The sequence below is a fragment of the Fundulus heteroclitus genome, chromosome 23 (genome assembly GCF_011125445.2).
Source record: "Fundulus heteroclitus isolate FHET01 chromosome 23, MU-UCD_Fhet_4.1, whole genome shotgun sequence".
Classification (NCBI taxonomy): domain Eukaryota; kingdom Metazoa; phylum Chordata; class Actinopteri; order Cyprinodontiformes; family Fundulidae; genus Fundulus; species Fundulus heteroclitus.
This window is the reverse complement of record NC_046383.1, coordinates 33,596,608-33,619,944: the sequence shown is the minus strand read 5'-3', so window position 1 is coordinate 33,619,944 and position 23,337 is coordinate 33,596,608. Positions and strand designations below refer to the sequence as shown.

The 23,337-nt window shown below is 39.7% G+C and overlaps 1 protein-coding gene across 1 annotated transcript in view; it reads left to right on the top strand.

The window, feature by feature from the left end:
* Positions 1–23,337, top strand: part of il1rapl2 (interleukin 1 receptor accessory protein-like 2) — a 536,417-nt gene that overhangs the window by 420,972 nt on the left and 92,108 nt on the right. Inside the window, exon 7 of the mRNA XM_036127086.1 lies at positions 18,780–18,854. Coding sequence (XP_035982979.1) covers positions 18,780–18,854 — 75 coding nt within the window. The remainder of the gene's footprint in view (positions 1–18,779; positions 18,855–23,337) is intronic.

Here is a 23,337-nt window from a genome sequence, read left to right as displayed (position 1 = left end):
TGAGATAAAAACTGTTCCTGATACTCGAGTCTCAGACCAGCAGTCTAAGTTAAGTCTCAAGTCTTTTGGGCACAAGTGTAAGTTGAGTCTGGAGTGTTTCATTTTTGCGTCTGAACGGTGACCCAAGACGGTATCGCTACCCTGAGTTTTCTTCTCTGGATTTTGCAGCTCAGGCTTGAATCAGTCATTGATCAGCGTATTGAAACTGAACTCAGAGAATGCGGTTAATCGCAGTTAATTCATGATTTAACAAGTTGGACCATTATATTTCACCCATGACCAGAATGGTTTGGATTCCTGTTCAATGAGCAGCACTGGTCTCTCTTTCACCATTAACGTTATCGTCAAGGCGAATAAATTCAGAGGGAAAACCATATTTGTTAGTGCCACAATTTTTTACGGCTTGCACATATAAATAAGCTGTGATTTTTAACAAGGGGCCGTGCAAAACATGACTGCTTGAAGTCCTTTGGACAAGATCCAAGACTACACCAAAGACAGCTTTCAGGCGATGAGTTTAATTCAGTGCTGATCATTTTAGACCTCATCTGCATGACATAAGGCAAATATTTCATTACGATTCTTTTGCTGTAAATTGCCATAATGGTTCAATTAAAATGATCTTTTTCTTTGTACTTTTTTCTTTCTTTCTTTAACATTAAAAATGGTAATTACTGCCTCATCCACCATACAATATACACATGGTATGGTGATTAAGGACAGTTCTACAGAGCAAAGATGTGAGCATGAATATACGATAACTTGAAAAATATACCCTACCAAATATTGCATTCAAGTACTTCTACTTAATTGTGATGACAACCAGAACAAATACCTGAAATCAGATTGAAACTGAATAATAATGATGTATTGTGGTAATGGCAGTAATTGTAATGTGTCTGTTCCCACCTCAGCCTTTAAAGATATCATGTTTGATTAAAAAAATATAGTTAAAGCCAGACATGTTTCCCCAGACATTCTTGAGAGATCCCATCTGAAAATCCTTTTAAATTTTAATTTGATGTATTAGTTCAAGCATTTGCCATGCTTAACTTTTCACACTGTTCAACCAAACAAAAAACGATTTGTTAATATCTTTGTGCTTCTGAAAAACATTTTTTGGGGAGATCCCTGCTGAGCTTGTCTTTTACTCTTAAACAGACACATCAATGTGGCACATTTCAGAGACTCGTTCTCGCCATTCGTTTAATCCTCAATTTACGAAAGGGGCTTTTCTTCTTCTCGTGTCAAATCACTAGATTCTCCTCATATTTTTACTTTCATCACGCTGATCTTTTCCTTCTGACTTCTTTATCTCTCTGTTCACATTCCTTTAACGCACTTGAAAAACATATGTACCAGGGACAGATGAATACATTAAGAAGAACGGTTCAGAGGAATGACTCACGTTTTTGAATAATAAGCAAGCAGAGGAGGAGGTTGATACCAGGCTATCGAACAGGAAGCGTGTGTCTGTGTTATGCTTTCTGTTTGAGGGTGATAGGCTTACTTTGTGCTTTGGCAGCCACCTCCGTCCTCATTAGTCCTGTATTTATATGTGTTTGTTAGTCAGAGAGAGGAAGCTTTCTGTTGTTTTCTCCCATTTTTTTTTTCAACCACTGTAGATTGTTTTACCGATGCAGGTCAGTTTTGTTTAAGCCGCAAATTGCAGCAAATCACAACATCGTGCCGTGTAGGAATGTATATGGCTCTAAAGTGCTTTTTCGCGTGAAAAAGATAAATGAAATTCATTGGAAAGGCACAGGAGAAAGATGTTTTCAATACATCAACAGGTGACAAGCTCTTCTCTCCGGAAAGTGATATTTGATTCAATGATTTCCCAATCTAATCAAGGAAGACAAAGGTGTGAGTGCAAAAGATGAAGGCGCTATATCAATATATGCTTTACTGACTCGGTGAGTACGCGCGTGTGAAGAGGAGGGTTTTGTCACTGTCCCAGCCTCGTTCAATCATTTTCGTTGTTCATTTGCTCTCCCCTCCTCTCCGGCGCTCTTAATGTCGGGGTGTGGAAATGAAAAATGCATTAATGAATATGGCTGAGACAGTGACAGTGCATTGACTGATGACAGAATGAACAAGCTCATTATTAAAGGTCTTATCACCTCTCAACAGATGCAGCCCCACACGCCAACAGGGAGAGAGGAGGACCTCACATTTTGTTCTGTGCATTCATTTGTCATCATCATCAACACTTTATATCACCTCTATGAAAAGTTGTACAAAGATCCTCTGAAGGTCAAGGTCACCCGAGGTACCCAGGCACTCAAAGACCGTTCGTTGGTACCGAGGCCGAGGGACAGCTAAGGTTAAAACAAAAAGGGTTTTAAGTTAACGAACAGATTCTAACCCGTTTAAAAACAGGTTTTTGGCCAACACCATGTCACATTCCTATACGTCACTGAAGGGAATAATTTCAAGATTGCTTTAAATATATGATAGAGTCGGAGTGGAGGCACCTGAGATTTATGATGAGGAGGGGGTGTGTGTGTGTGTGTGGGGGGGGGGGGGGGGGGGGGCTGAAGAATTTACTGATCCCAGGCTATAATGGGTAAAAATTTGAAATGCATGCTACTGTCTGGTAACTAACTGCTTTTAGTGATTCAACAAATATCAAGCAAGAAGTTCAAACTATGTTGAAACAAACCACAGAACACCTCTGTACCAGAGTGGAAAATATAATGTAGAACATCATCCTGGACCCTCATCGTTTGTCTTATCAGTATTAATATTTCAGTTACTAGTATTGTATAAATAAAATGGTTTCTGTGTTTTATTTTGAATAAAACTTTATCTTTGTATCATTGATCTATATAATATTACATATTACACATATTGTTCAGAAATTAATTAATAGTACATTTGTGATCAATTGCTATGATTAATTTATTTTTATTACAGCAACTTCAAACAACCCATAGCTTTATGCTGTGAACAGGCACAGAAAATATGGTAGAGAAGAGGGAGGCTCACTTTTGAACTCACTGTGTAGATGTGATGTATTTTCTCAGTTTATTGGGCAAAACCTTTTTTCTCTCAGCAGATAATTGGAGCCGCTGCAGCAATGAAAAGTGATATGGTGATCTAAATTAACGTTAAATGTTTTTAGCTACTTCAGGAATTAATGCTTTGAATTTCCCCAAACCAAGCACAATATAATTTTCACATCTTGATGCAAATCCATCTAGAAGCTCCCAGAGAGGGTTCCTATTGTTTTCCACCATAGCCAGAGCTTTTAAGCTCACCTGTATATCATGTCAAAGTCCCTCTACTGTCTGTTCCTCAGAGGACCCTGCTGATGCTCATTAGAATAAACCTCCACCTCAGTACTTGCTGGGTGAATATAAAAATCAAGGCTTTTTATTGTCATTATAATGATATTTTTTACACATTTTGTTTAAGTGATAAGACGTGACTTACAATCAGTCCGTTCTGGGTCAGCATTCAGGTTTTAACTTCAGCCAGAGTTATGCCACCTCTTCCTGCACGCAGACACGCATCAGGCTCCCCTCTTGGCTCCGCGGCTGCTCTGAATTGAACTGCGTCCCTTTATTGCAGCCCTGTTCAAGTGATGAACGAGGCAGGCTGACAGCCCTGGACTGCCAGTACCAGCATCTTCGCCAGATGTTTTTGGCATTTTAAGTTAATTATAAAGCTGACGGGAGTAGCTTTGCCCGTATTCTCTGCTGCTTACAGTTGCAATAACCAGCGATAACTACTGAAAGTACATTTTAATTTAAGTTAATTATAGAGCTGACGGGAGTAGCTTTGCCCGTATTCTCTGCTGCTTACAGTTGCAATAACCAGCGATAACTACTGAAAGTACATCACGTTGTTCGGATCACCATTTTGAGCTGAGATTGGTGCTGAAGATGACCTTTTATGCGTTGAGAAGAACCTCACAGAAAGGCAACCCATGAACCTTATTTTAATGGTTATTAATTTGTAGTCTCTGTAGTTGACAAACTAAGGCTGAATCAATTGCCAAGGTAAGTACACTGGAGTTACACAGTGCCAGCTCATGCAAGAAGCTGTGCAAAACAGTTCTAAAGCTCCAGACTCAATTGCGAATAAAGTGCATGACTCTGGGATGACCTTAACCTTACCCACATGATGAATTGTCACAGTACTGTGTGTTCAGAAACACACGAGAATTCATCTCTTACCGCTCTGGCTTCAACCGTTTGTCTCCTAACAAAAAACGTTTCGGACCAATCACGTTGCAGTATTGTGGTTTAAGGCGGGACATAGCGGTGCGATGAAAGCAAGAGCTGCCGAGCTCACAGCTGAACCAACATAAACATGGCAGCTCAGGAGGATGCATGAGTAGCTGCTGCTATCACATCTGTTTGTAAGAATCCGTGATTGTGTCTTTGAAACAAGAACAAGAACAGCAACCTTTACTAGCTTACCTTCAAGTGGGTTCTCATGAAGTCTGCTTCTTATGTTTTAATTCAATACTGTGATTGGCTAAACCCAACCGTTGGTAGGCAGCCACTCGGTGTCGCTTCGGCCAATCAGCTTGCAGAGTTCTGCTGAGTCCCTCCTTTCCCCGAACAGATTTGATGGGCGCAGTCCCAGATTGAAAATGTGCAGAATGGAAAGTGCTACACATTATCAATCTGGCTGGCCAGGTTAGAATGACCCGGAAATTTGAAAGAACACTTTTCCAGGCCTTTAAAAAAATGGTGTATACACATGTGCGTACACACAGCACACAAAAAATTAAGAAATTATTGCTGTTGGTGTGTACAGAAGGCTCAGTGTGTGTGTGTGTGTGTGTGTGTGTGTGTGTGTGTGTGTGTGTGTGTGTGTGCGTGTGTGTGTGTGTGTGTGTGTGTGTGTGTGTGTGTGAGAGAGAGAGAGAGTGAAATAAATTTAAATGAGCAATCAGAAAGCTTATTTAATCAAATATAAAATGTACTCATTTATACAATTACCATGTAATGCCATTTGTCTCTTTGATTAGAGCCTAAAACAAAAATATTTCAGCATGGAAACATGTATTTACAGAATTAACAGTTATTAAAATGCCATACCATTTCACATCAAATACTGTGAAAATTGGATGTCATGACATACTCTTACGTAATAGGGCAAACAGCAGCCATGCCCCGACCACCCCCACCCCACCCCACCCCACCCCCACTGATTGAAAACAATAGAAAACATGATAGCACATCAGATTATACCAAACTAAAGAAATGTTCATCTCCGTTTGTGGCAACTGATAGTAAGACATTTGTTTTAAAGACAGCATCTTGGCTGATGCGAGTGCACCACACACTCAGTTTGAAGTTGGTCTAAGCAACAGAAGAGCCATGCACTTACCACTTGGTCATAGTCATGGTAAAACAAAACAAGAAGTTTATTTATTTATATTTCCTCTTTGATTAGGCATGTTATACACACACTTGCATGTACAAATGCAGAAAAGGCCCTTTTTACTGGCCTTTATGAGTAAGTGTAGTTACCTGGTCAGTGAGCATATTAATTAGCAAGTTTAATTTTTCACTGTAACTGGAAGTTTGATGAAGCAGGGGTCGGTGTTCTTGACCAATTCATCTTGTTGCCCGTCGGTGCTTGTTATGTCTGCATCACATTTAGTTAATCTGTGTTTACTCTGCAAATCATTAGTAGCGGTCCTGGCAACTCTGTTGTATTTCTGCTCCAGCCTTCACTGAGAACATGGTGAAACTCTGAGAAAGCTCAGCGGTACACAGGTAGCACGAAGATAATTAGCTAAATCTCTATGGGTAGTTGGGGCCCCTCCATCCCCCGTGATGGAACTAAATCAAGTTTCCATCCATCCTGTCGGTGGGACCAGCAGTAGGTTGGTAAGAGTCCCTTACTTTATCTGAATCAACTAATTAGAATCACTAACTATACAGTATTTTTCCCTCACACTCACATAGTGAAATGGCAGCCAAGGCACAAAATGTTGGTAATGCAAGCTGAGCTCCTGAAGGTTGTGATTAGTCCAAATCGTGTGTGCATATGCTGCTCAGTGTCCCTTAGTCTCCGGTTCTTAGTGTTTGGGATTCTTTTTTTCATTTTAGTCATGCTCTTTTCTTTTCAAACCATTCAATTTTTTTTTAGACGTCATTACAGAGCTAGCTCTCGGGTCTTTTAACTGGCAACACGGTAAAAGACCTTTGGGGTCATAGCCAATTTGGATTTTTTATTGTGATACTTAGACGAACATTGAGCTTTTTATTGAGACTCATCAGCAGGCTCAGATTGCTCTTACAGGATTAATGGCATTTCTGTCTGATACAATGAGATTTTTTAAATGTGAGCGCGCATTCATTGTGGCACTGCTGCCAGTGAGCAACAATGCTCTACTGGGCTGGCGCTTTTTCTCCTCTCAGAGTACAAAACAGAATATTTCACAGTTTGCATGATACAGCTGGCACTATCCATTATTTAAGACAAAAACATCCAGTCATCATGAGAGCATTTGAATCTTGGCTGGGTCCTTTCTGCATTTGTGTGGCTTTTCCTCAGCTGCACTCTTTTCTCTCTTTTTTTTTTATTTTACTTGGAAGTTCCTGAAATAAATGGTAAATATGGTTTTTCGTCAACTTTATTTTTTTATGTTTTTTATGTTGTGTTAGACTTCCTATAGGTTGGTAACATATAGAGAGAGCATTATCTGCAGACAAAAATCCATCAATGAATTGCAAAAGTTACAACAATCAGTGTTCTGGATGCTAAATGTGGGCAAACCTGAGTATTCCTGTCCTAATTTTGAAATAACACAAAAATGCAGATTTCTGGTGCAAATACCATCTCAATTCAATGGTGTATTATTCATGTACTTATGGGAAAGTCTGTTCATATTTATGTATGTATATATATATATATATATATATATATATATATATATATATATATATATATATATATATATATATATATATATATATATATATATATATATATATATATATATATATGTGTGTGTGTGTGTGTGTGTGTTAATTTGCACAGCGCGGTGGGGCAATGTTTAGCCTTGTTGCCTTGCAGGAAGGAGATTTGTTTTCTGCATCGGTTGGTTTTCTCTGGGTACTCTGGGTTCCTCTCACAGTCCAAAAACATGAGTGTTGGGTTGACTGGTTTCTCTAAATTGTCCTTAATGTGTACATGTTTGCATAGCTGTTGATCTTTTGTGTCTCTGTATCGGCTTGTGATGGACAGGTGACATCCTCATGCTGTACCCCGCCTTTCGCCAAAGATACAACCCAGCCTCCCTATAACCCAGCTATCCTGAGGGGGTAGAGGCAATAGATGGATGGGTGAACATGTCCAATGTCTATTGGCACAATTTCCAAACAGGGAAAACTTCCATACAGAGGCTGTTGCTTGCCGTTCCCAAAGAACACAGTTGTTTGTGTCAAATATATTGTGTGAGAAAAATACTAAACGACAAAAACTCACGTTAATTTGGCACAGGGGGAAGGAAGAGGAAAAACAGCCTGCTTCGGCGCTGATGTTTTAGGATGTAGAACTCATTCTCCCTGTCAATGAAATTTGGAACAACAGGTATTTTTTTATTTATTTATCGATCAAGTAGCCATCCTTTTTGGTATTTAGCATACATTGTCGAAAAACGAAATTCCAGCAGATACTTCAAATGGCAGGATATCTGTTAAATTATGTTTGTGGAAAAGATCCAGCTTTGTTGTTAAATTTAGGTTGGATACTGATGGATCTCCACCCCAACTGACTATCCTTTGACCATTGCACTGCTTTAGGAAGTTCCCCTAGTCTCTCTTTAGTTTCCAAAGAATCACATGGCGATTAGAGCTCCAAAGAAAGATTGACTTTTACCAGAAATATGTAAAGGTCTAGTTTAAAATATTACAATATTTTTAACCAAACATCGTTTTAAGTAAATATGTTATGAAATGATCTGACCATAAAACCTTTGCCATCTTGACCCTCATTTGGCCATGGGGTCAGCTGGACCATGACCAACACAAGTTACATCTGCAGAGCTACATTTGAAAGTCTGAACAACTGCCAAAGTTGGAGTTTCTTCAGACATATATTTTTGTTCAGTTTCCCCACCTAAAAAAATGATTTCTAAGAAATTAATGAAAACAAATGTTTTGCATCGATGGTCCAGTTTGAATGATATTTTACTTAATAACTGAAATGCCTGCTTATTAATTCATTTTTAGCTATCTGAACAGATGAAATTTCATTATGTCTGAAGAAGACACCGACACCCCCACACAAAGTAGCGCAGTAGTTGCAGTCAGGTAATTTTTTTTTACACTTGGCACCCATCATGTCCAAACTCATCAAAAGTTGTTGCCTGTTCCCCTGTAACTCTCTCTGCTCCCTTCATAGCCCTTCATTTTTAATTTATGCTTGTAATCATCAAGCTTAATGTACAGTGCTAGGGAGAGCACCCCCTCCGCCACCAGGGCATCATTCCACTGTGGTCCTGCTCGGCAGCAGATGGTGTCTGTGATACAAACCATATTATGCATATTTCCCCTTAATATTGGCACCAGGGTCGCATTAAGCCAATTAATCTCACACAAATGTGCTGTAAACAGTGACTTCCAGATCTCTAGAGCTGTAGATCTTTCCAAAAGAGTATTTTTCGCACTAACAATTGAGCCAAACTTTAGCTGTATTCTGCTTTATTTTTAGTAAGACAATCATTTTCCAGTCCTAATGATTTTATGTTTTTTTCAGTGCTTCTTATAGACAAAACTCTAATATTTACAACAGCTTTTTGGAGGGAAAACGGCTTCTCTCTTTAGCGCAACGAAAAACTTTTTTTTAAACGAATTATTTGAATTGTTAACTCTTATGAATTGTTAACCATACCTCCATGTTTTGCCAAGATGGTGGTTAACGATCGAATTAGAAATTATCCAGAGGTCTATCACCAGACCAACCATTAAACTATTAAATAATTAAACCAACCATGATAATTAACTATTATAATTGCTATTATAATATTAGTTTATATTGTGTTCAGCTTTAAGAGTAAACGCTGCAAATTTGTTTTGAAATAAAATCAGGGCTTCATTTGGAAATTCTTTGCACTAGATGTAGCTTTTAATGCTACTATACTGAGAACTGTGGTGTTTTTCTTCAAGGTTATGATACAGTCAGAACCGCACACCTACCCTTTCCTCTTCTCAACTCACTCACTACTCATGTTCTTTGGTATTTCAAGAGGTGCAGCGATCCATCCAGTTCACAAGAAGGGGCAAATTCAGGGTTTCAAGAATGAGACGATTTTAGCGATACTTTTAGGGAAACTAAGAATAGTTTTATTTTTCTCTTGAAGTCTTGGCAGATGAATAAAAGTATTTGGGGGTATCAAATCTGGGTTTGCCTGTGCCTTGTAATCCTGCTGCCAAAATAGCTTTACATGACAAGCTCTTTGTCCTGACGTAGTTTGCTGACATTTAAATGAGGCATCAGGCATTTAAGGAACATTCTGCCCATGTTGATGCACATTTGTGTAAACTGCAGAAATACATTTCTTGGCGTTCACAAAATCCAATCAGTTGGCTTAGCACTGGAATATGCCTCCGAAGAAAGCTGATGCTTGTCCTACCAGAGAGAAAAAAATAGAAAAATAGAAAACAGTTGGTTTGGGAAAAAAGAAATAACACTCAAGGAAGGGGAATTGAGCTGGGTTCTAGTGCAGTCTGACTTGTATTTTTACAAATAATTGCCCAGTTTATATACATTCTAAAATATTTTTTCTTTGTTGTTTTTGTTGCTGGTTACAAATTCTGAGGAACATTTCAACAGATGCATGCCCTGTTGAGATTAAAGAAAAGATTCCAAAATTCACTTGTGAAAGAAAGAAAGAAAGAAAGAAAGAAAGAAAGAAAGAAAGAAAGAAAGAAAGAAAGAAAGAAAGAAAGAAAGAAAGAAAGAAAGAAAGAAAGAAAGAAAGAATTTACTGAAAAGGCAGCTAACCTTGTTGCAACAGAGGAGCCGTTCCTTATTATTTTGCTTTGCATTCATTTAAATGTACATATATTTTTCAGTAGCATAGCATTTAATAACTTTTTTTTTTTTACTTTAAAAATCTAACCAGAACTGATATGCTTTTTATTGTATTACTGATTTAGTTTTTTACCCAATGATAAAAGAAAAGGAATATTAGCGTGAGCGGTCTTGATCAGTTGCTGGCATATCAAAAAAAGTTTTCTTCTCAAATGTGTCCAATGCTGACTCTCTGATGTTCAGGAGAGAGGAGAAGGAACAGCCATGAAAGGCTAAGTGGCGATTTTATTTCCCTTATTTATTTATTTTTTGCTTTTTATCTGAGTGCTACCTGTGTGACCAAATCCTTTCAAATATTCCTACTCTGTCATTTTCTCTCTTACGCTTACTGACATGCACTTTTGTTAGCAGAGTAACAAATCTAGCAGGCCAAAGATGATAACAAACACTTCAGGAAAATGTGACTCCTTCCTTTTTGTAGCCTATTTGTTTCCATTTAAACACAGCAGAACCTGACCCACATCCAGTCCTAAAGAATTTCTGTTAACCACCATCAGCTACCATTCAAATCAATGCAGCAGTAGGGAGGGATTCATCGAACGGTTCGGCGTAGAGCAAGAACATCAGATTTTTATTTGGGTGGGCTCGGATCAGCAGGTCGAATGCTGAAAAATCCTATTTTATTAATGATCTCTGTGGGCATCAAAACTAAAACCTCTCACATTTTAACATTGCTTGACAAAAATTACTGCGAGCATGGGCGCATCATTGCATCATTGCATAGCATGAGCGCTGAAAGATTAATTCATGTAACATCACAGTAATTTATATTTATAAGCTGAGTCTTACCTGGTCGACTGGACTATACGTTGTAAAAATGACCGAGGATTTTTTTTTTTTTTTTTTGTCTGATGAAACCACAAAGTAAGATTATATCAGCATGCTTTTAGGCAGGGTTTCAATTAATTTTGTTTTAAATATTTTTGTTTATTTTGCAATTAGTTAAAATAGCCCCAAAAGGCAACTTTTAATTACATGCTTACACGTTTTCAATTGTTGGTGGTTTTTTTTTTCTTTTTCTTTTTTAAATCACCAACAGGGCAATGTCTTAACAGGTAACACTGGAGAAATCTTGGAAGTCACTCCAGAGAAAATTGCCATATAATTAATGATTGTTGTAAATGAGAGCAAATGCTGCAAACGTAATAGAACTGTTTCCGACAATGTGTCCGTGGAAGGCAGATTTAAGCATGAATGAGAAAAAAGATGAAGTTTGACAGAGCCGCTCTCCTTAGATCTGTATGGGAAAGGAGTGCAGCGTAAGGCAGGGCTTGCTTTAATCTACCCTGGGCACCTGGTGAGCCTGAAATGATCAGATCGGGATGATTCAGATAGCATCAAAGTCTCCTTAAGTCACAGAGGGGGTTACTCAAATGACTTTCCAACAATCGAAACTTTCTGCGCACACACATTCTTTAATATCTGACGACATGTGGGCTCACACACTCCGAGGGACACGGAAGTTCACCAAAATGCCAGATTTCCATCCCCTGTAATGACTGCAGAGGGAGATAAGCGCTTGAACAAACTTTTACTGTCTGTTGGTTATAGCTCTGACTGACCTAATGTGCTGCGTCGCGAAGAAGCCCAAGGACCCGGAAAGGTCAGACTTTATATTAAACTCAGACTGCAATTGAGGCGCAATTCATTGAAACAATTCAATCTACCCAGCGACAGCTCATCTTTTTTATGTCTCTGGAGTGAGACTACTGTTTTTTTTTTATAACAAAGCTTCATCATATATTGACAATCATTGTTTATGTGGACCAATGACTTCATTTATAACCCAGTGTAATAGGACTTTATATCGATAAATGATCCTGCTTTATACTGTGTGAATGAAATACAACAAAGAGTGTTCAAAGGGCATACAGCAGAATTTGTCAAAGGCCTTTTCCACCAAACTGGTTCCAGTTTTCACTTAGCACCACCTCTTTGTGCTTCCATTGCCCTAAGCTGCTGCTTTGGCCCCGGAAAAACCGGTTCTAACCCATCTCCAGTTCACTCCTGGACCCGAAGAAAGCTCTGCTTATATGAAGAGCAAGGGGCAGTCGCTAGAGGAGGGGGAACACGGTCAACCAGAACACTATGAGTGCCATTTTTCAAAACTCTGCAGTTTAATCTAGATTTTTATCTGTCTAATTTAAAGCAAAAACACCAAATTATCATATGCTTCACCTATAATAAAAGGAGGGATTAGCAAATGCAGTATTTGTGCAAACACACCATGACTGTGAACGAGAGCCCTCATGGTGTGAAAGTCATGTAAACTTTATTCTTGTCATGAACCGGAGACAGAGGACAGTATTCAACCAGACCAAAGAGTATGTTTTTTAGAAGGTTTATTTTTCAAAAAAACAGATGTGAGCAGGAACAAAGACAGGCAGGCAAAAATGAAGGGCAGGACAAAAAAACAAAGCTTGTTGTAATAAACAGTCCAAGGCAAAAAAAAAAAAACAGGCAATCAGATAAGGCAGGAGAAACAATACAGGGAACAAGGAATGCTGGCAAAAACAAACAATGATGTGGCAGATTGCAGGGGGCAGAGGCAGGTATAAGTAAAGGAGTGATCAGGTGAATGGAATGAAACTAATTACTGGAATGGGTGGAGCTAATCAAGGGAAGGGAAGTGACAGAGTAGTGACTGAGAGGCTGATGGGACAGAAACTAAGATGGACAACTACAGAGCCAAAATAACCATAAAGACCAAACCCAAGATAGACAACAAAGCTAAGACTGAACAGAACACAACTATAATAAAAACTAATAAAGGAAACCAGATAACTAAAACAGTAAACAGGCTAAACATGAATCCAACACAATACAAAACAAGAAACAGAAATAAACCCTAAGGCAGGAAAGCCAACATAACCAAAATAACATCTTCCAGAACCGAATCGTGTCAATTCTAGCTTCGGGATTTCTACTGCATGTCTCCAAGCTGGAGAATTGTCAACGGCAATTTTTCATTTCCCTTCTAGGAAAGAAGAAAAGCCATCAAGCAACAAAACCACTGACACATTTTTCAGTAAAACTGAGACATGCTGCTTCTGAATTTTACACATTGTGGGCAGGTAAAAAACTGCAGGACAAAAGGTGTTGACTTGTATAAGTCGATTGTCTTGTTCAGTGACAGCTTCACGCCTGCTAACATTGCAGAATAATGTTCTGGCTTCCTGTATCTAATCCTCCAGTGTTCCCCATGTGATCTCCAGGCAAGCCAAGCTATTTCTGATTGCTTTGGACATTCACATTACGACTGGTATAAGACTTCCAAACTTTAAATGCGAGTAAAATGTCCAAGCAGTAACCTCAAAAAATACAATGTATTTGATCTCATGCCACCCAATGCAGATGCTCTGCCCTCATTAATAAAGATGTCCTCGCCTCAGCGAGATGAGGGCTTACAGTGGCTGCATTGGCCGCAAAGCGCTGAACTGTCAGGATTTCAATATGTGTGAAATAAAATCAAAAACGTCCTGCACAGCACCACTTTACATTTCCCAGCCTTTATCACAGCACATCTACCTATAGACCAGGAGTACCCCAATAACGTAGTACAAGAAGGAGTTTTAAGTTTAAAAAAAGAAAAAGAATCTCACTGTTGGGCCAGAGAGTTTGCATTTCATCATATGCTTTAACTTTATCACAGACAGAATAGAAACAACGAAGGCAGTCTGGTGATAGGAACAATTTTCAAGCAATGTTTTTTTTTATCATAAAACAGACTCTTTCAGTTTGACCCCTAAACAGCCAGCGCCTGTCGAGCTAATTATCCATAAAGGTCTCATTGGATGGGAATCCAGTTTGGGAATGAACGCAATCAATATTTTAGAGCGACCGGCCTATTGACGAAAAATATTTGTTGCAAATAACATTAAATAAATAGTGTATTTTGTGCTGACATTTCCAGCAGTCTTTTTGATTACTGCTTTCTCTTCTTCGTCTTTCACCCTGTCTGTAAAAACACGACTACAACAAGCAGAATCAGAAAACAGGGCTCGTAGGACCGTTTGCTAGGGTTCTAAGATCTGTTGAGAGTTACTCTTCTGACATCAATAGCCTGCCTTTTTTTTATGATTGCAAGTCTCCATTACAGTAGTGTTTTCGAACACGATACGCATTCAAGAGTGAACAAGTGTTCAACACTTTTAGGACAATTAAAGCCCTTCACCCTCGAAGTGTTTGCCTGAGACGTCGCAGAACTGTTATCATGCTGGCACATTAACTGCTCACATACAAGCATGGATGCAATATCAAACCGCCACCGCCAGCAGCCTGTAATTTATAACACAAGTAAATAATAATAATGATTCGCATTCCTTCGGCCATGTTTTTTTTTTTATAATGCCGACAGCTAAAAGCAAACACCAACATTGTCATTATCATGTGTTTGCTGCCCACCTTTTCATATTCAGATGATAAATCAGGTCAACAAAAAGTCCCAGGTTTGCTGTTTTTTGGGGGGGGGGGATTTTTTTATGTGTAACTTTAAAGGGTGGTATAAAAGGGATCCAAAAAGTTTTCAAGTCCCAAACTAGTAATGTTATGTTACATGTACATTTTTCATATTTTTATTTCAGTTTCTTTCAGAAAGCGAAATTTAAACAAACCAAAGACTGCTACTTGTTGAAGGATGCAACATGAAAATAATTTGCTCTATTATCTAATAGCTCTCATCGTGTTCAGACTACTTTCAAGTTTATAGGAGGAAAAAAACACAGTGGCTGTTGATGATTGACATGTTCAGTCTAGACTTAAATAAAACGATAAAATGTATCTGGACAAAAACATGAGTACACATCCAGCCTACTACCCAGTTACTGACTGAAAAGCATGGAAACCATTAAAAAAATCGCTTTCTAGGTCAATGGACTCTTTGTTTCTGATGTGTCTTGTTGGCTTAATCTACATCCCTTGAACTCCATTAATTCTCTAAGTAGGCTAATGAACACAACTGTGTAATATGATAACAATATTTATGTTTTCCACTTTTTACCCTTTCTCTATCGTTTGATCCCGTTTTGCTTTCTTTCGATACTTGTCGACAAATAATTTTGTATGCTTAAAGCTGTAGTTGGTAATCCTGTTCAGAATCACGTTTTGTTCAACTGGTTGAAATGGTCCTTCCACCCTGACAGCAGTCAATACATTATGTATTCAGAAAAAGGAGGTTAAAATGTTTAAACTGTGTGAGACTTGCAGGCCTGTAGAAACTGACCAATCCCTCCCATTTGGACAGAATGGAAAGAACCAATCAGATGCCTTCGTGTCTCGTCCTACCCACGCCCCCCTCTGTCCTTCAAGTTCTGGGGGTTTCTCCTTATCTATTGGCTGTCCCACATGCCAATCATTATGAGGCGCCCACATAATGCCAGTGTGTGTGCCCGTTTCTTGCTAGTTTTTACTTGCTGGTTGCTCATGCACACTTCTAGTGTTTACGTATCCGGTTAGCTTCCGTGTTAGCCGTTCATTGTAGCGCCGCTGCTCTAACCGTATACTTTGAAAAGTGCTGGGAGTTGCCAGAAACAAACCGTATACACGTTTATGAGAAGAAGAGAAACGCCTCAGTGGTTAGAAATGAGACCAGAGTGGATTTGGGAGGTACAACGGTCTTGTGCCGGCAGAAACTCAAAAAGGGACTTTTTCTTACTTATATTTCTGGGAAAATTGCAAACTGTTCCTTTAAAGCTTTGCTTATCATTACAGTTTTTGATTGTTGTGAAGTTTTGTTAGTCACCTCATCATTAGTCATAGAAAAAGCTTAAAGGAGCCTAGTAACGTACTATGATTTTACAAATATATATGCCAGTAGCTCACTCTGGTTTCATACTATGGTTTTCCGATTAAATTATTGGCCCCTGTTGGTCGACTTATTATACATGTTTACTATAACAAGACCATGTGACCGGAGGTACGATATTGAGCATGCGTGCGATGAGTGGACAAGAAGAAGCAATGAAGCCGAGTCAGTCAGTAGCGTCCTTTATTCATAGTCTTGGTGAGACATGTGGGGGAGACACTGAAACATGGAGCTCTTTTAGTGACAGACTGCTGCATCCCAGATGCTCTAAGGAATGCTTCTGCAGGTTGTTCCTCCCAGCAGCAGTCAGACTTAATAATCTTGGATGCTCCTGATTGTTTACATCATGCTAATCGTTGCACAGGTTCTGATCTGACCATTAATTGCGCACTGATCCCAGATGCTAAGGAAACTTGAACATGCCTTAGCTAGGGATGTTGCTACACTAATATCCATATTGCATATTCTATTATGGTGTGTTTTGTTAATGGGCTGGAGTTTTTTTCCCACTGTCAAATATTTTCCACCATGCAATATTTACTCTGGTATTTACTTTTAACTTCTACTCTTGCTGTTTCTTAGAGCTAACTATGGATTAGACTAGTTGGTTCTTTTTTTTTCTTTCCTAGTAATTGTGTGTAACTGTCTGTGTGTTTGCCTTGTCACACCCAAATTTCCCCATTGCGGGACAATAAAGGAATTCCTATCTTAATATCCTAGGTTAAATGACACCCAATCATGCCTTAAAAGGTGGATATACTGTATCAAGAGGCGGAATCTTTTTTCCAAAACTTTTCAAGACTCAGTTAGAACCACGATTTCTAGTGAACACCGCGGGGGCCTGCAGTGACAGAGCAAGTTGAAGTGATGAACATTTCATGAAGGACCAATGAAGTATAAAAACCATCTGTCACCTCTGCTGGAAAGAGCCATGAATTCGATCACTAGCTGATGCCTCATCACAACCTGTCATGTTGTGAGAAAAACTGCCTTTTTTTTAGGAGAACCCTCCCGAATTCCCGCTGATTTTATAAACCATAGTTGTATCTTAAACATCTTCACTTACAGTCCCTGATATCATATTCAACGTTGCATTGGGTCATCAAAAACCACTGAACGATAAGTTGAGCCGCAAGCGATGTATTTTTTTTGTTGTTGTCATGTACTGCATATGTAGAACAAAGCGATGAGGAAGTGGTGACAAAGCAAGGAGAATATGCTGGTAGGGGGAGTGCTGGGACAGGGGAGAGCACAGCAGCGGAGGAGGCCTATAGGTGAAGGGTTGTCTCATTAATCTTAAAAGGGCACCGCTTAACTTTCACAATGCAAATGAAACCATCAATCTTGTCAGGGAGATGGAGCGATGGAAAGATAGAGAGATCGCCAGGGTTACTTGGGAAGAGGATGTTGTAGAAAAGGAAAGAAAAAAGGAAAGAAAAGGAAAAGAGAATCCTCCGTGTGCCTTCGTGTCACATCATAAAAGTCTCATAAAGGGCATTTCATCCAAAATGGGAAACTAAAGTATAACTAAAAGTCAAAGTAATTAGATTGCTTCAGATGTGGGAGAACCTTGTGAACTTTCTGCTCACACGCTTCCTGCTATGAAAACTTAATTGTTGTCATCAGCCGAAATTATGATAAGAACCGCAGCGGATCAGACATCCGAGCAACAAATAGAGGGAAATATTGACTTCTTGTGGATGTGGGCTGCTGCGTCCTGTTGTTTCTCAAGGGTATGAATGCAGATATATCTCTAAAACACGTCTATTTCCTGCCTAAACTATATACTTCTGCTTGACGGCTTGATCCTTTCTGACATGTCGGCGTGTCCTTGAGTTAAATATTGAACCTCTCAGTAAACAGTCCAGCACCTTCCAAAGCTGCTTCCTGCCAGCAGTCGGTAAATGGGAACAGGAGTCAAGTAAAAAAAAAAAAAAAAAAAAAAAAAAAGCTAAAGGGAATTCATGGCTGTTGCACGACATAAGCCTAAAATACATGACAGTTACCATTCCTCCCTTCACCTAAAGTTTTATATACACTATAAATCAACTGGTTGGCTGTTTCGCCTCTCACTGTTAGACATTAAGCGCCTTGAAAAAGTATCGCCATCCGTTGAATTTCTCTCACATTTTGTCATGTAGCAACCTGCAAACTTCAATGTATTCTAGTGACAGTGGGTCCTGAGGACCGGGGTGGAAGACCCCTGTGCTAAAGCAGCTCTGATGCCTTCAAAAAACTGCTGGGGATTTTTGAATTGGCTACACAGAATTTTATTTAGCCGTACTTTTAGAGGCTGAATACATATGCATGCCACTCTTCTCAGATTTTACTATAAGTGGTTTATGTCAATCAGCATTGAGGCAGGAATGAAATACTGAAACGGGACACGTGACAGTTGATGAGGGAGTCGGACAGGAGAGAGCGGAGGTGTTCAGAGTGCAGTAAAACCAAACTGGTAGGTGCTTCAGGTGGAATCTGTTCATCTCGCTGACCACGAGAGCAACAAAGGCGGCCAGCGTGTCTGTCTGCACATAGACATGGAGAAATCATTAGATGAGACACGCTGGGGTCTCTGACAGTCTTAATGTTTAGGCCTTGTGATACTGGAGGCCAGCAATCAACTGGCAAAGCAAAGGCCAGCTCTTCCAGATGGACTGTGCAGTTCCACTAATTTATTTCTAGTAATGGCTGATTTGTCTGTGTTTGCCAGAATCAAAACACACTTTTCATAATTTTTACAAACGGTGTTAAGTTTGATGCTTAATGTAGCTTTGAAATGTAACATAACTGAAATGAGATGTTGTTCGTAAAACGTTGAGTGCGATGAACCCGCTGGAACCGCATTAGTCCGAAGCAGTTGCACACTCCTAATAATCAGATTTCCTCTGGTTCTCTCTTTTACCCTCAGCCCTGCAGACCACTCAGCCTCCCAAGGTCCTTTTTCCTCCAGAGAGACAAGACACGGTGATAGAAATCACACCCGGTAAGAAAAAAATCTTTCACTTTGTGTGGTCAGCCTTAAATGTCTTCATTAAACAAGCTTTTTATTGAATCTTTATTTTCATTGTGTGCTATTTTATATTTCTTTATAGGCGCAGTTTCAATGACATATTTATTGGTTTCTGTTCAGCGTTTTGTGAAGGTTTTGTCTATAAAAAGACAGATAAACTTCACCTACTTATGCTCTTCACTATTGGAAGAAAGTCTCTAATCTTAATGTAAAATGATAATTGATACGTTCCGGTGTTGTAATATGTGCAGTTGTTAGCAGTGGTGCCTTGCGGCTAAAAGGTCCTACACTGGATTGGAGGCCAGGGCCTTTGTGGATTATTTTCTGAGTACTGTGGCTTCATCCCACAGTCCAAAAGCATGCATGCTAATTGCTGTTGACTGTAGGAAGCATGGCTGTTCATGTCTGTCGACATGTGACCTGTCCAAGGTGTACCAAGGCTCTCCTCTTTGTGTCTGTTGAAGATTGACAGGGTAAGCATTGCCCTGGAAGGACTGCGTGAATTAGGGAATGGATAAATGGTGCTCTTACATTAATGCTGCACGTTTTCCCATGAATAGCAGATTGGCGATATCTTGATGCAACCCGGAAAGATACATGCCCTCTGCAGCTGGCGTTTGACTAGTGACAAAATGTCAACAGAAATCTGCTGCAGAGTGGTTTCTTCCATACTTTGGTGTGGAATGACGTAAATATTCGATGCAGCTAATACCTTTTTTTTTTAAAAAACAATTGATTTGTGAACAGTTCATGAAGGAGGGAATAGCTCCGTGTGGTGATACTGCAATAATAAACATGCCCTTTGCAAGCCGAAAAGGATCGTATGTGACTGCATCAGCTTTTCCACTGGCTTCTAATAATGGGATCTCGAAGAAAGTGGGTGGCAGAAGTCTCAGGGTAATAGAGAGGAAGAAATGCAAAGAGGCACGTCAGGTCTTCGGAGGCATGGGTGGAAAACAACAATCAAGATGGTGTGTGAAGACTCTGATTATACGGATAGGAGTAAATGTATGCTTCTGTGGATGAATCAAGATGTTTTTGATTGATTGAAATGTAGGTGGAATACATCCCCAGAAATGATGGCTTCCCATAACCAAGGTGTATTTTGAAGGTAACTGAGAGAAGCAGTGCATCATCTAAAGTCCTCTATTTAGTGCCCTTTGCAACTCGTACATCATATCAGGCGCTTTGTCTGCCACGATCACTGCTGTGTTCAAATGAGACTTAATTGGTTACACATCATTAAAACACAAATCTTACAATTCTGTCAAAAAAAACTAAAATTATTTAATCCATCTTCAACAACTTTCCAACAAATGTTCTCATCTACCCTACTAAGGATCAGCTTGACTTCAGTGATACTCATTCCACCTGGACATGTATAATGGCCCAGTAGGCTCTGTTTGGTGTAAAGTTATCCTGTTCAGATCTGACCCGTGAAAATATTTCCGATGCTGAGTTAAAGATGATCAACTGCAGTTCAGAGTCCCTAAATAAAAGTGTCTTATGGTGTGGCCGATATGCTTTGGACAGTTACAGCTTGGACCTGGGAATGACAACACATCTTTGCAGTCGCGTGTTGGAATACCAATGCAATCTGCATCGTGTTGCTGTGGTAACTACTGTGCACAATTCAAGTCGATAAAAATCTATTTATCCCCACTTCATACATTCAACCATTGAATGACATGTTCACAAATTGTGGATGTTTAGAACTGTGGTTACTAGTGGTTCACAAACTCTTGGTATTGCTGATTAAGAATGTACAACTGCAACATTTAATGTGTTTTATGTGCACTGCATCCATTTAGAATCTTGACCTGCTTGACGAAATCCAAATTTTCCCTGACAGGATTTTGTCACCAGGGTTTGTTCTTGTTGTATTCCTGACTGGGAATGCGAGAAAGGTCTACTTCTGAGTACTATGAGAATGCACAATTAGCCCTTTAATTCATCATCATTGGAATCTGATTTTTACTTGGGCATCATTAGCCTGTAAACCTATACCAGTGTTCTTACATTGCTTACACTGGTTATAACAGGGAACAGAGTGGGAGTGCCTATGTTCCCTTGACTGGTCATGCAAATACTCAATAAAAACTTTCTTTAAGAACAACGTAGAGAGAGTTTTCTCTGGAATGCTTATGCTACCCTTGTGTGAAGCTGCCCTGGGCGTTGCACCATAACACTGAAGAGAAAAGCTAGTCCGACATCAGAGGGAAACAATCTAGCCTTCTCCTATATTTAAATAACTTTAAAGCCTCTTACCTTCATTTCCCGTGCAATTAATCATCAGCTTCTTTGAAAATAATTGCCCAGTGCATGTGTGAGGGCTATGTCAAGGTCAATCAATAAACATTTGAATAAACTACTGTGATACTTCCTAGATTAGAGTTAGTTTATTAAGAGGATAGAAGTGAGCTTTAGCCTTGGCACCTCCTGGATAAGCCTCTTTGACCACCTAAACGGGATTTGTACCAAATGAGGACACTATAAGAGTTATTTACTGCAAGTAAGACATTAGCATCCTTCTTTATACCCTTCTAACAGAACCTTAGTTGAAAAATCCTGAACTATCCCTTTAAGTCGGTAAAAGCCAAGTAACCCTCAGCTCTTACTGGGACTACTTAGCCAGGATTCCCCCCCCCCCCCCCCCCCCAGCAGCTGGTATTGTTCCTGGGAGCTTGGTGAAGAGCTTGCTTTACAAAGCCCAAAGCAGTCATTGCCGGGGTCCGTGGGGGAGTCAGAGGTCAGGTTTGGCTACAGAACAGCAGCCACGGAGCTGGCAGGGATTTAGAGCCTTGGCTGAGTTAAATGAAGGATAGTGGATCTTTGAAGACTCAGCTGGCCTGCCGCTCTGTCTCGGTGTGCACTCTACCCTCCGCAGTCCTGCTGCGCTTTTGTTCTTTCATCTCATCCAGTTGAATAACCATGACTTATGAGACGATATGTCCTGGTTCTGATTTGAAACTTTTCAGAGTGCGCTCAAGTCTAGCGTGATGAATTGATGAGACCATTTCTTTTTTTTTCCTTGAAAGACAGTATTTTCATTCGAATCATTTCCTTCCTGCAATCGTCAGAGGCTAACTAACAGAGGGACGTCCATCACTTTGCCATAAAAAAAAAAAAACGTCCGCAAGAAAACCACAGACCAGAAATAAACAGAGAAAGGATCAAATTCAAATTAGCTTGTGTGCTAAACAGGGTGTGTTGTGCTCTGCAGTGAGCCCAGTTGGCCACCTTCCTCACCAGCTGTGTGCGTGTCTTTGCTGTTGTGGGTTTGACTCTGCACGAGTGTGTGCATGCATGGGTATGCCCCGCTGTTCCGTGGTCTCTCTGACAATGTTAACGCCATAGGCAGAAATGTGTTCTGATGTGTGCAGCAGCCTGTGTGTTCGTGGATTTGGCTGCATCCAGACTGATGTAGTAACAAATAGACCCCGAGGCCTCTGCACACCGATTGCAGCAGGGACACCTTTTAATGGGCACTGCAATATCAACCCCAACACACACACACACACATACACACACACACACACAAGCACACACAAGCACACACAGTCACACTGTGACCCTGCGGTACATTTTTAATTATTGTCTTGTTTTAACCTGAGGAGGATTCACATCAGCAGCCACAGTGGTGTTGCTCATTTTCTTTTTTCCCCCGCCTCTCCTCGCTGCTTTATGTCTTCTCCTTTTCTCTTTGCTCTTTGTTTCTTCTTTTCATCTTTCATTCTTTTTTCTGCAGACAAGGTGGGGTTGCTCTCTAACTTTCTGAAGCTCATTTGTTGCACTGAAAGCTTTTAATCTTGGCGCCTTTCTGTAAGACATGGATTTACATCCATCAGGGTTTTTGGTTGTTTTTTTTTTTTTTTTTTACTGATATGAGGGAAAACAACTAAGGTGAAGAGAGAACAAGTTAGAAACTGATTCAATATATGCAGTAGGAATATCTTACAGAAGTTAATCTGAAAGAGGAAATGGTGTTTGAGGACTTAGAAGATATGATCTTTGCATATTCTGATGTATGCTCCGGTTTTCAGAAGCATATGGTGAGTAAAAATGAACAATTATCGATTAGTAGGAGAAAAAACTTACATTTGCGCTGTAAATGTCGTGCACTTTCCAGTTGAAAAATTGCGGTTGCCAATGTACATTTAAAAAAAGGTCATGTTTCTTTTCTATACATAAAACAACATGCGCCCTCATACGAACCATATGCATTCTCTACCCATTTTTATTAAGTACACCCCGACCGCACTACGTTGCTAATTCTTTACGGTGGGGATTCAACAAGGTGGTGACGTTCAACAACGATTTGTTCAAGAGTAACCTGATAGTCTGTTGTGTGTCTCCTTGTGGACAGGCCGGGGATGCTGGGAAATTACACTGTTACACTCATATCTTCATTCTTATAGAATGTAACCTTCTTGTCCTCGCTTTAAACTTTATTAGC